The sequence below is a fragment of the Buceros rhinoceros genome, unplaced genomic scaffold (assembly GCF_000710305.1).
Source record: "Buceros rhinoceros silvestris isolate BGI_N320 unplaced genomic scaffold, ASM71030v1 scaffold6971, whole genome shotgun sequence".
Lineage (NCBI taxonomy): Eukaryota > Metazoa > Chordata > Aves > Bucerotiformes > Bucerotidae > Buceros > Buceros rhinoceros.
In genome coordinates this window covers 9,768-22,083 of record NW_010392426.1, presented here as the reverse complement: position 1 = coordinate 22,083, position 12,316 = coordinate 9,768, and the positions used below count along the sequence as shown (strand labels likewise).

At 39.8% G+C, this 12,316-nt stretch overlaps 1 protein-coding gene across 1 annotated transcript in view; it reads left to right on the top strand.

Moving 5' to 3' along the window:
- Positions 1-7,720: 7,720 nt before the first annotated feature.
- The window catches only part of LOC104500757 (tripeptidyl-peptidase 2), a gene marked incomplete at both ends in the record, with an annotated part of 13,068 nt that continues 8,472 nt past the window's right edge, over positions 7,721-12,316 (top strand). The window contains 5 exons of the mRNA XM_010144463.1: positions 7,721-7,849; positions 8,330-8,425; positions 8,834-8,938; positions 9,599-9,723; positions 10,453-10,616. Coding sequence (XP_010142765.1) covers positions 7,721-7,849; positions 8,330-8,425; positions 8,834-8,938; positions 9,599-9,723; positions 10,453-10,616 — 619 coding nt within the window. The remainder of the gene's footprint in view (positions 7,850-8,329; positions 8,426-8,833; positions 8,939-9,598; positions 9,724-10,452; positions 10,617-12,316) is intronic.

The following is a 12,316-nucleotide window of genomic DNA, read 5'->3' as shown; positions in this document are numbered from 1 at the left end:
CGACCGCGCTTCCGGGGGGCCGGGGACGAGTGCCGGGCCGGGGCGTTCATCCGGGAGCGGCCATGGCCCCCGGGCGGTCCGAGGCGTCGGCGAGAGCAGGGGACGCCGCTGAAGGGTTGTGTGGGGACTTAGTTTGCTTACAGTTCCCGCTCAACATGCATTGGGAGTGAGCGTGGGCTCTGGTACCGGAGGGCGGAGGAGTCCTGTAGACTGGGGCTCCGCAACAGTCTGTTCGGGAGTTTGTGTAAGGATCCTTCTGTTAAGCTGTTCGTAGAGGTTTTATGGTACTTAAATCTTCTCGGCTGACTTCTTTCACGTAGAACTCGTTATTAAAGAATACTTTGTATTTTTGTTAAACCTTAGCGTTACTTCAGCGGGAGGTAGCTTGAGGCTACAAACAGCCTCTCAAGTCTTTTACATGAAAAGTGTGTTTCTGGCAAATTTGCATACCTCTCTTTCTCAGTGTATTTTTCCTGCGTTGTATTGCAGTGACAATCTATATCAAGTTTGCTTCTGCCAGGTTTTTTTGGATCTACTAGCTTTGTAGCTCAGATCTCAGAGTGATTGCTGTTATGATCTCAGTCTCAGTTTTATACATTTATGTGTATGTGGTTTTAATTTTGGCATTTCTCACCACTTATTTCTTTTAACTCTTGTCTCTTAACATTTCTTTATCATGTAAGTTTGTGTATGGTCTTTTCTGTCACTTCCAGTTTCTTGTCAACAGGTTTTCTCAGAGCTGTGGCAAAGGACGCCTTGAGTAATGATTCAGAGAGTTCTATGCAACTCCTTTGGTGACTGCATCCTATATTTGTTTTAAGCAGTGCCTGTGTTGGTTTCTGCCCTTTCTTTGGCAAAGGCACAGATTTTACTCCTAAGGGAGCTAACCTGGCAGTTCGTTATTTCAGTGTTCTGAAATGACTCCTTATGGGGTTTCGGTAAGTGAAAGGGTGATTGAAGGGGACAGGTAGGGTGGAAGGAGAGACTGGACAGCTGTAACTTCAATTGATGTAAGCTGGAATGAAACTGGTGCTTTTGGCAAAAAGTTGCTGGTAAGTGGAATAGTAATTACAAAGCTTAAAGAAGGGTAGCCAAAAAAGCAAACGAGATAATACCATGAGCAGATCAGAAAGCAGTAAAACACAGTTAGGAAAATGTGAATATAAATTATACAAATGGGTTATTCATAGTTCTGAAGTTCCACATAGGAAATCAAGAAACCTAAATCTCTAGAGGTTAGAAATGAGGAGTGGTCAACAAAAAAAAAAAAGGCATGAATTTATGGGCAGTAGAGAGAAGCTTTGCTCTGAGAGAGGTAACCCCAAGGCTCATAAGGGATTCTTATGAAGCCTCATCATCTCCGAGTTGACCATACTAATTTTCTTCTACTTTTTTTTCTTGTGGAGGATAAAATTTCAGGTAGTGAAGTAAAAGATTTGTAGAGAACTTTGGGGGAGCGGGTGTAGAATTCATTTGGCAGAGGGTGAGAGTGAGTTTGCAGCGTTAGAGAACAAGGCCAAGAAGCTGTGTGCTCTTTCCACACTGCCCACTTAATACACCTGCCTTAGGCTACTTGCTAAACTACAGAATGTAAAGGCTCATTGCACAGGCTGCAGGGAATTGTAAGGGAGGCACAGGCAGCGCAGAGTCTGTAGAACAGCTTTTTTCAGCAAGAAGATGTCCTCGCTCTGTGGAATACTGGACACTTGACATTTTTCCTCCATGGAATAAGATGATGCCTTGAGCGTAGACAGTAAGACAGCATAGCTGTACTGCAACAAGTGGTTTCTAACCTTGGAGTAAATTTTTTTTTATGCCCCTGTTGTCTTTGCTGCTCCGTTTTACTAGTATCCGTCTTATTGTCAGTTCTTGCCCCAGCATGGAGTTAGAACTGTGAGAATTGAGTCAGTTGCTTAGAGGGAGAGAAGACATACATGCAGCAAGGTTAACAGGTATTACAACTTCAAGTTAATGTCAGTAATGATTACAGGACAAAATGAGCTACCTTGTTTTGAATATAGTGGAGTGTTCGGTCCAAAGAAAACAGTTCGTTTTTTGCTGCTCCCTAGTGTCTCATTCCTGGGTAGGGTTCTGGTGCTCGTTGATGTTATACTTTGGTTTGTAAACACCGATACCATAAATGTCTGGCATATGATCACATGCTGAGCGAGAAAAAGATTTGAGGACAAAGTATAGTAGGGAAGTACTATTATGGCTATATTCTTCCCTGGACGCTTGGTGCTCTAGAGAAAATATGTCCTGGGGTTAACAAATCTTCTTATATCGATTTCACTTTTCTGTTGGTTGGCCTGCTTTGCCACACAAAGTGTTAATCTGACTTGTACTTCCTTTCCTTTTCTTTCTGAATCTTGTAGCCGGTGCTGTCTGGGGAATTCTTTTCACCTGTCTTCCATTGCTTTACACTCCACTTGTTGATGCCAGCTTTAAAGTTCAGTTTGTCAGCTTCTTTCATGCTGTTTTGTTCCTCTCAGCCCATTTGGTAGAATCTATTTCCTATTGTTATCTGCTGAGTCATGCTTTGTAATTCCTTGTTAAGGTACAGCAACTGATGAAATTTTAGGTGGACAGATAAGGTATGTACAATGGAGTGTGTTGGTGGTGTATGTATAGGCTTTGTTCAACACCACCCTGTCCTTTACCTGCTCCTGTTGTCACTTCTTGTTATGTTTCATGATAGATAAATCAGTTCATCAGCTTCTTGCAATTTTGCTTAGTTTGTGAAGTGCTTGTTGGAATAATTATTTGCTAAAAGTAGCTTGTACTTCTATGAGGTGACCTTATAGCAGCAGCAGCTGGTTTGGTTTGACTGGCATTTCAGCACCGAGTTTAAAAAAAATTAAAAATTGCTTGAAAATTATTTTATTTGTGATAATGATCAGCTGTCCTGTGACCAAAGTGCTGAAGAGCTTGTTCATCTCTTGTTATTGCAATAGCTGTCAGTTGGAATCAGTAACATTGTATGGTCTGGCAAAAATATGCTCAAAGGCATCTGGGTTTGCCTTTTAATTTGGGATTGTCACAGATACTGGTGCTCCTCTACTTCTGTTATACACATCATCTGTCAGGATTATGCAGACAGATTATTTTTAATGTGCTGAAGAATAATTTATTTGTTTTACAAAGTCAGAGCTAACATGAAAGTATGTCTTTCAGACTTGTAAGTTTAAGCAACAAAATCATTTTCAGTTATAAACTGCTAGACTATTATTTTTTCACATGGTTGTAGGCAGACCAGGGTATTAAAGGTAGAATTGGGGATTTTGTTGTAAATACACTATTAAATATTTTTAATTGTATAAAAGTACTTTTTAAAAAAATTTAATGCAAAAGGTATTAAAATGTACCTCATTACTTCAGGATTTTTCTTTTCACGGAAGGGAATTGATCAGGTTCACTTGCTTTTTTTTTTTAATTATTTTTTTCCCATCAGAGTTACAAGCCTTGGAGAGGAAAACTCAGTCAAACTCTGAGCTTCACTGTAGCATTGTTACTGATGGGCAGTATGCCAAACAGCAGTTCACGTCTGCAGAAGCCGCCGTATCAGTTACTTGCACTAAATGACCATGAACCTGGTTGGATCACTGCTGTTAGGAACTGAACTTTGGACCTTTGCACCTGAAACTCTGAGTATTTTGTGCCTGACTGAAAGACTCCAATTTCTTGATTCTTACTGTACAAACTCACATGCATGTATGGACCTGTTCAGCTAGGAGGCAGAGAGATGTGTAGCGTAGGAGTTGCATGTTGTCTTCCTGGCTAGGAAGCAACTTTTAAAACTACGCAGGCTTGCTACAGCATAAATCTGTGTTCTGGCCACCTGTTGCAGTGTAACTTGTCTACTTCAAACAAGTTGCCTTGGATTACATTTTCATTCTTATTTTGTTGAGCTTTGATCATTGAATATTTCACTTAGGAAGCATATTGAAAAACGTCCTGTTTTGATAATCTACGTTTGGCTTGCAGTTGCTTTATTATTAGAGCAGCTCTTGACTCTTCTGTGAGTTGAGACTGGCATTTGAAGGCATTAATTGCAAATGCTAGAAAATTAGATGATTCAAGTATCTACACGCTGCCTTTCCCAAGTAGATTTTCACTACTCTGTAGCTGTTGTTCAGTGCGTGTTTTACCAGGTTAACATGCTTTGACAATTTTCTTAACTGCACATGAATTTCTATGAACAAGGTAACAGTGTTGGTTTCTGTAATGGAAGCTCACCTTAGCAAGCCTCTTCAAAAGCACTATTTGTTATCTTCTGGGAAATGAAATTAATGTCTTTTTTATAGTTGCTGTGGGTTTGGGATTTTGTGGTTTGGTTTTTTTTTTCAGCTGTTTGAACCTGTTTTTAATTGGGGGTGAGGTTGCTTGTTATTTTGCTGTTTGTTTGGGTTGGGTGTTGGGAGATTTTTGGTTTGGGGGCTTTTTTTTATTTGTGTGGTTTTGTTTTGTTGCGTGGGTTTTTTTGCTTTGTTTTTTTAAACCATGAGAATTTGAGACCTTGGAAGTATTTATCCTTGTTTGCTGAAGCATGGTAAAAGTTTGACCCTTGTTGTCCTTTTGGCAGCAGCAGAGTGACTTTTATGAAACAGCCTGATCATGCTGTTAACTTTCAGCAACCGAATTCACGATTCCAGAGCTTGATTTGAGCAAAACTACCTGCCATATATGTTACGTCTAGCATCAAAATTATTGATAGAGAATAAAGGCAAATATTTAAATGGTAGAAAACAGTAAATGTTGCTGCTTCTTGAAACAAAAAGCTTTTTTTTTTCCTTTCAGTATAGTTAGTGTATAGGAGATGTCGGGAAGGTTACTGATTTCTTTTTTCTTTTTTTAAATCAATCTTTATTGTAGAACTGTAAAAATAGGTGCATATGGCAACTTCATAGAATGGTTTAGGTTGGAAGGGACCTTTAAAGGTCATCTAGACCAAACAGCCTACATTGACCAGGGACATCTTCAACTAGATCAGGTTGCTCAGAGCATGGTCCAACCTGACCTTGAATGTTTCCAGAGATGAGGTATCTACCACCTCCCTGGGCATCCTGTTCCAGTGCCTCATCACCCTCAATGTAAATAATTTCTTCCTTATATCTACTCTGAATCTACCTTCTTTTAGTTTAAAACCATTATCCTGGTGACTGGATAAAGGGGAACACTGTGCACCCATTTTTTGGAAAGGGTAGAAAGGGAGACACTGGGAACTACCGACCTGTCAACCTCACCTCAGTGCCTGGGAAGATCATGGAACAGATCCTCCTAGAAGCAATGCTAAAGCACATGGAGGATGACAGGGAGGTGATTTGAGCCAGCCAACATGGCTTCGTCAAGGGCAAGTCCTGCCTGACCAACCTAGTGGCCTTCTATGACAAAGTGTCATTGGTGGACAGGGGAAGACCCATGGATGTCATCTATCCGGGCTTCTGTAGAGCCTTTGACAGAGTCCCCCATAACATCCTTCTCTCTCAGTTGGAGAGATATGGATTTGATGGTGGGTAATGAATTGGTTCGATGGTCACATCCAGAGGTTAGAGGTCAATGTCTTGATGTCCAGATGGAGACTGGTGACAAGTGGTATCCCTCAGGTGTCCCTACTGGGTCCAATGCTGTTTAATATCTTCCATCAATGACATAAACAGCGGGATCAAGTGCATCCTCAGCAAGTTTGCACATTACACCAGGCTGAGTGGTACAGTTGACACATCAGAGGGACAAGATGCCATCCAGAGGGACCTAGACAAGCTGGAGAAATGGTTCTATGTGAAACTCTTGAGGCCAAGTGCAAGGTCTTGCACCTAGGTCAGGTCAATCCTTGGTATCAGGACAGGCTGAGGGATGAAGGGATTGAGAGCAGCCCTGTGGAGAAGGACTTGGGGACACTGGTGAATGAAAGGCTGCACAGGAGCTGGCAATGTGTGCTCACAGGCCGGAAAGCCAAATCTACCCTGGCCAGGTGTGTTCCCTTCCTCCTCAGTTGCTTCTCCTCAAGAAGGACTATGGGGCACTGGTGAATGAAAGGCTGCACAGGAGCTGGCAATGTGTGCTCACAGGCCGGAAAGCCAAATCTATCCTGGGCCGCATTAAAAGAAGTGTGGCCAGCAGGTTGAGGGAGGTGATTCTGCCCTTCTGCTCTGGTGAGACTTCACCTAGAGTACTGCATCCAACTCTGGAGTCCTCAGCATATCATCGTGAACCTGTTGAGGAGGGCTGCAAAAATGGTCGGAGGTCTGGAGCACCTCTGCTGTGAGGACAGGCTGAGAGTTGTGGAGTTGCTCAGCCTGGAGAAAAGATTCCACGTAAACCTTTCTTATAAGCCCCCCTTTTGGTTCTTAAAGGGGGGTTGTAAGTAAGATGGGGACAGACATTTTGGCAAGGCCTGTTGTGACAGGACAAGGCATAATGATTTTGGACTAAAAGAGGGGAGATTTAGAGTAGATGTAAGGAAGAAATTTTTTACAATGAGGGACGTGAAACACTGGCACAGGTCGCCCAGGGAGGTGGTAGATGCCTGGAAACATTCATGGTCAGGTTGGCTGGAGCTCTGAGCAACCTGATCTAGTTGAAGATGTCCCTCCTTACTGCAGGAGGGTTGGACTAGATGATCTCTAAAGGTCCCTTCCAATCCAAACCATTCTATGATTCTACCACAACAGACCCTGTTGAAAAGTTTGTCCCCATATTTCTTGCGCTCCCTGTACGTATTGGAAGGCTGCAATAAGGTCTCCCCAGAGCCTTCTGCAGGTTGAACAATGGCAGCTCTCTCAGCCTATCCTTATAGCAGGGGTGCTCTGTCTCTCTACGTCTATATTGCTCTTCAAGCAAATTCTAATGTATTTGGAGTATAGTTTATTTGCTGAATAAACTCTTGCAGTATCTACCAGGTGAAGCACATTATTGTAAGAAGATAACATTGAATATTTTTGCTTAATGTAAAAAAAATCCTAATCATACTCTTGGTAATTGTGTAGAAGGTTCCTCTAGGTGAAAGGAACTTTAGGTTAGTGGTTTCTTTGTTTAGTTGCCTGCAGCTACTGTAAAGTCCATTAGGGCTAGTTTTCATTTCATTTGAGGAGGCTTTAAATTTAATGCTTGTAAACTCTTCTTAGCTAGTCAACTCCCTTATATTCCTTAAATTCTCCTTGTGCTGTGTTTAACCACAGCACCTAAAACTTCAGATTTGATTAAAACATGAAGCAGAATCTTGAAACAGGAAAAATGAGATTATGGTAACTTGTGTTCCTTTTAGGTTTAACTTCATTTAAGAGGCTCAATCTTGTGAGTGCGTGTATTTCAGCACCTTTCATTGTGTTAAAGTTGTGCGTGCATTACTGTAAAAATTTGTTCAGAATGGTGGGAAGGAAGCAGTGCAGCAAATCATTTGAACACAAAGGTAGTTTTCGCAGATGGTTTTGCAAATTTAGGCTTGGTTTTAAATTGAGGCTCCTGTGCTTTATTGATACAGTGTTTTTACTTAATTCTATTCTAAATCTTTTTTAGAGGTGAGTTAGTGAATTTGTGTGAACAAACCAGAAAGATGGACATGTGGCTATTAGTTCATTGAAATTTAACTAATTTCAAGTTGGTTTTATGTCCTTCAGGTAAAGGTTAGGTACTTAAGAAAGCTTTTTGATATTTTTATGAACAAAAATGAAAGCTTTCTTTATATGCTAAAGGGTAATCAACTACGTTTTCAATTTTTCAGATTACAACTGATGGGAAACCTAAGATAATTGATATAATTGACACAACAGGCAGTGGTGATGTAACTACGTGTACCATTGCAGAACCTAAAGATGGGGAAATTACTGGTCTTTCTGGAAGAACTTTAAAGGTGAGTATTGAGTGGTACAGAGGCACCACTGGGCACCTCATTCTTCCTTTCTTGTTTAACGACAAATATAGCACCTGGTTTGGTTTCTGCAGAACTTCCTTTTAACTAGATCTTACCCAAAAGTAATACTGAGTTTGCTAGGCTGCTGCTTCTTATTTACAGTGCTATGACTTCCCCAAGCATCTACCCGATAAAGCCACTGCTGGGGCTGTATGTTTTAAAAGTAGATACTTAGAGATGCTTACTGATACTTAAAGATGTTCAGCAGCAGTGTCATATGGATTGATACTGATTCACTTTGGAAATGGATTGAAATTGCAGTGTCATGTTGTTGAAACTTAGTGCAATAGTTACTGTCATGGAGACAGGAAATTAAACAGTCAATATTTGCAAGTCTCTTCTCCTAAGCTCTCTTACACAGTATTGGGTTTTTTTTTTCAATGCCGTTAGTTAACCTGTTCCTGAATGTACTTTTTGTAGATTCCAGCGAACTGGGTAAATCCTTCAGGCAGATATCACATCGGCATAAAAAATGGGTATGATATTTATCCTAAAGCTCTTAAGGAGAGGATTCAGGTAAGGAATCACATTTTGTTTCTAGTCACTTTTCACTGTTCTGATTAAGTTTTTCTAGGACACTACGGTACATAGTTTGCTAACACATGTAGTCTGCTAGCCAGTGCTTGAGAGCTTTTATCTCACTGATTTGCATTTAGTTTTGAAATGTTCCATTTCTTCTGTGATTTTTTTTCAGAGCAGCAGGAGGTGGCCCGGTGGTCCTTCTTGTAGTGGTCCATTGATACAAAAAATCTAGAAATTACTGACACCTTTTCCTTTTTTCTGTGTAAAAAATGATGCTTATAGTATTGGACTTTTTTAGCCATTGTGTTTCAAATGAGAATTTTCAAATTATTTTTGTAGTCTTCATACTTTGGCATAAGTATTGTCAATATATTGAGGAACATAGTTTTGCTTTATTTACAGAAAGAACGCAAGGAAAAGCTCTGGGATCCTGTTCACAGACTGGCTCTAGCAGAGGCCTGTAGGAAACAAGAAGAATTCGATGCTGCTCATAGCTCTCCCTCCCAGGTTTGTATAAGTCTAAATACATTTGTAAAATCGTAGTTTGCACAACTTGCTATTGGTTGAGAGGGTTAAACTCATCTAAATACATTATTAGATGAGTGAAGGAAAGATCCTTGTGGTTATTTTGGCAGATAACTTACCAGTGTATCTTCTGATTAATTTGAAAGGTCTGCGTATGGATGGTTGGTTGATTTGCTTAGTGTTTTAAACTTTTGAAACTTGTCATATATGAAATACTTCATAGCATTTTTTGTAAGTTTTATTTTTAATTTAGTATGTCCATTTTTGAGGCTGTCATAATTGCTGTGTTCAAAGTTGGTGTCTTCTAAAACTATCCTTTCTTTTGTAATCTGCGTAGTATTTCAGTGAAGTTGCCAGAAATGCCTCAGATCACTTCTGTGTCATTTATCAATCTCTAAAAGAAAAAAAAAGGGCTTTAAATGTTACAATTACAGAAACTGGAAATATTTGAACATAATAGGCCAAAAATAAATAGTGCACTGTTGAAGACCATTGAAATTGTAGATGCTTGTGACTCCTAGGGTAGTCTTACAGTCTTGATAAAGCAACAGAACAAATGTATATCATCAAAAAGGAATATAGGATTACCTATCTTGTAATAATGTCAGAAAAACACCATCTTTATTTTTTTTGCCTTATTAGGTAAATAAGCTAATAAAGGAAGAACTTCAAAATCAGGTGGAACTGTTAAATTCTTTTGAGAAAAAATATGCTGATCCTGGCCCAGTATATGATTGTCTAGTATGGAACGACGGTGAGACCTGGAGGTAAATACGTAAACTTCTCTAAAATGTCTTGTTCTACACATAGAGCAACAGCTTGCATAGAAGACTTAACTTTAAATCTATCCTCTTCCTGAAGTCTTAAATGTTATTTGCTTTAAAATAATCGTACTGTATCACCTGAGTTCCATGACAGAGTTCTGATCCCACATGAAGATAGGGTAGAATGAAGTCTAATTGAAGACAGCAAGATATCAAGTATAAGCTTGTGGTATTTTCCTCTAAGGCCAAGTAATATTGCTTTGAGTATTGGTTGGTCATGGTGGGAGGGAGGCAGGTGGGTGGAGAACAAAACCAAAACAGAAGTCTTTGGACAAACTTCAGGATGTAATGTGGCACTTTCTTGACTGATAATATGCATCATACAAACCAGTAAGCAAGACTGCAAGTGTTTGTGGACCACCAGTGAACAGCTAGTGTTAGTAAAATGTTTCTCTTGAAGAAATTCCCTGAATTCCCATATGCTTGCTTTTCAAAGACAGATTCATTTGAATTTAGTGGCATTTGAAAATCACTTTAGAGATCTTTGTAGTCTCTGAATCTAGGTGTAAACAACCAGGTTTAAGAATATTGGTGTAAAATAGTAAGATACCATGAACACAGAACAAGACTTACGGAAGTATTTGTGTTTCTCTTTGCTGGAGGGTGGGTAACCAAATGTTTACAGCAGCTGAAAAATTGCCTTTTCTTCTTTTTGTTTGGTTTTGTCACCAGAGCTTGCATAGACACGAGTGAAAGTGGTGACTTAACTAGCTGTACAGTGCTAAGAACCTACAAAGAGGCTCAGGAATATGGATCTTTTGGAACATCTGAGATGTTGAATTACTCTGTGAACATATATGATGATGGAAACCTTCTTTCCATTGTGACAAGCGGAGGTAAATGAAAGTAATCTTAAGAAAATTTTGCTGATCACTAGATATCATGAGAAGCAGCAGTTTGTATGGGGCCATGATTTTGATACTTGGGATGGCTCAAGGCAGCTGTCTTAATACAGTGTTCATTACTATGCAATTGAGATCAATATTCAGATCTCCTGAAGTAAATCTATAATGACAACTCATTACCAAACTTGCTTGCGCTTTCTTCTGAAATATTGTCAACTTTGCGTTCATATGCGTGTATACGTACAACATGTATTCATAGGTACTCTTTAGGGTTTTCCTGCCTAAAATAGAGAGAATCTTCTTTGAAAGTACTTTTTTGTTGTTGTTTCTTAACTATAGGGTAGTGATTTTTTTTTAGTTGCTGTTGCTTGTCTTGTCCTTGTATAATTGTAGAAAAAATAAGAAATCCATAAACAAAAGGCATTTTAATCTTTATTTTGGCTTATTGAAACTTTTTTTGTGATGGCAGATGTCACTATACTCCAACCACTCTCAATCCATATTTGCGTATTCTCTCTATATAGTTATGTTTTGTTTTGGAAGCATCCTAAGCGATTAAGGAGGTATGGATGTATTTGATTTGAAAAATGCTCTTAATTTCTTATGAAACTATCCTATCTCAGTAGAAATACAGAATCAGTTCTAGTTTCTAAATTGATTGTATTTTTTTTTTTTTAAAGATTCCTCTTTACATTTCTGTGCAGCTTTATTTCTGCTTTTTTCTTAGTCCTCACTATCTGCATCACGTGACTCAGGTATAATTTCCATAACTGAGTAGGAAGAGTTAAGTCTTTTAAGTAACTTCTGTTGATGGAATTAAGTTAATTCTTTCTTGCTAACTGCTTCCTTTCTCCCCTCAAAAAGGTTTTTTATTTTGAACATTGCTGCTGTTCACTGGCTGCTTTTTTTTCTTAGTAAAATATGACATTTATTAATGAATTATGAACCCTGGGCTCATTTTATAGACTTGCAGAATCATTTAGGTTGGAAAAGACCCTTTAAGATCAAGACAACCTGCTACCCTAACACTGCCAAACCTGTTAACCTAACACTGCCAAGTTCACCACTAAACTATGTCCCTAAGCCTACATCTTTTAAATATCTCCGGAATGGTGACTCCACTGCTCCCTTGGGGAGCTTCTTCCAGTGTTTGAAAAACATTTTGGTGAAGGAATTTTTACTAATATCCAACCTAAATCTTCCCTGGTGCAACTTGAGGCCATTTCCTCTTGTCCTATGGCTTGTTACTTGGGAGAAGAGACCAACCCCTCCTCACTACAACTTGTTGTCAGGTAGTTATAGAGAACAGCAAGGTTTCTTCTCAGCCTTTATACTAAACAACCCCAGTTTCCTCAGCCATTCCTCATAAGACATGTGCTCTAGACCCTTCACCTGCTTCATTGTTCTTCTTTGGATATGCTCCAGCACTTCAATGTCCTTCTTGTAGTGAGGGACCAAACTGGACACAGTATTCGAGGTGCAGCCTCACCAGTGCCAAGTACATGGGGATAATCCCTTCCCTACTCCGGTTGGGTTTCTGATACAAGGCAGGGTTCTGTTGGCTGCCTTGGCCACCTGGGCATGCTACTGGCTCTTGCTCAGTTGGCTGTCGACCAGCACCCCCAACTCCTCTTCTGCTGGGCAGCTTTCCAGCCACTCTTCCCCAAGCCTATTGCATTGCAGGGCCTTGT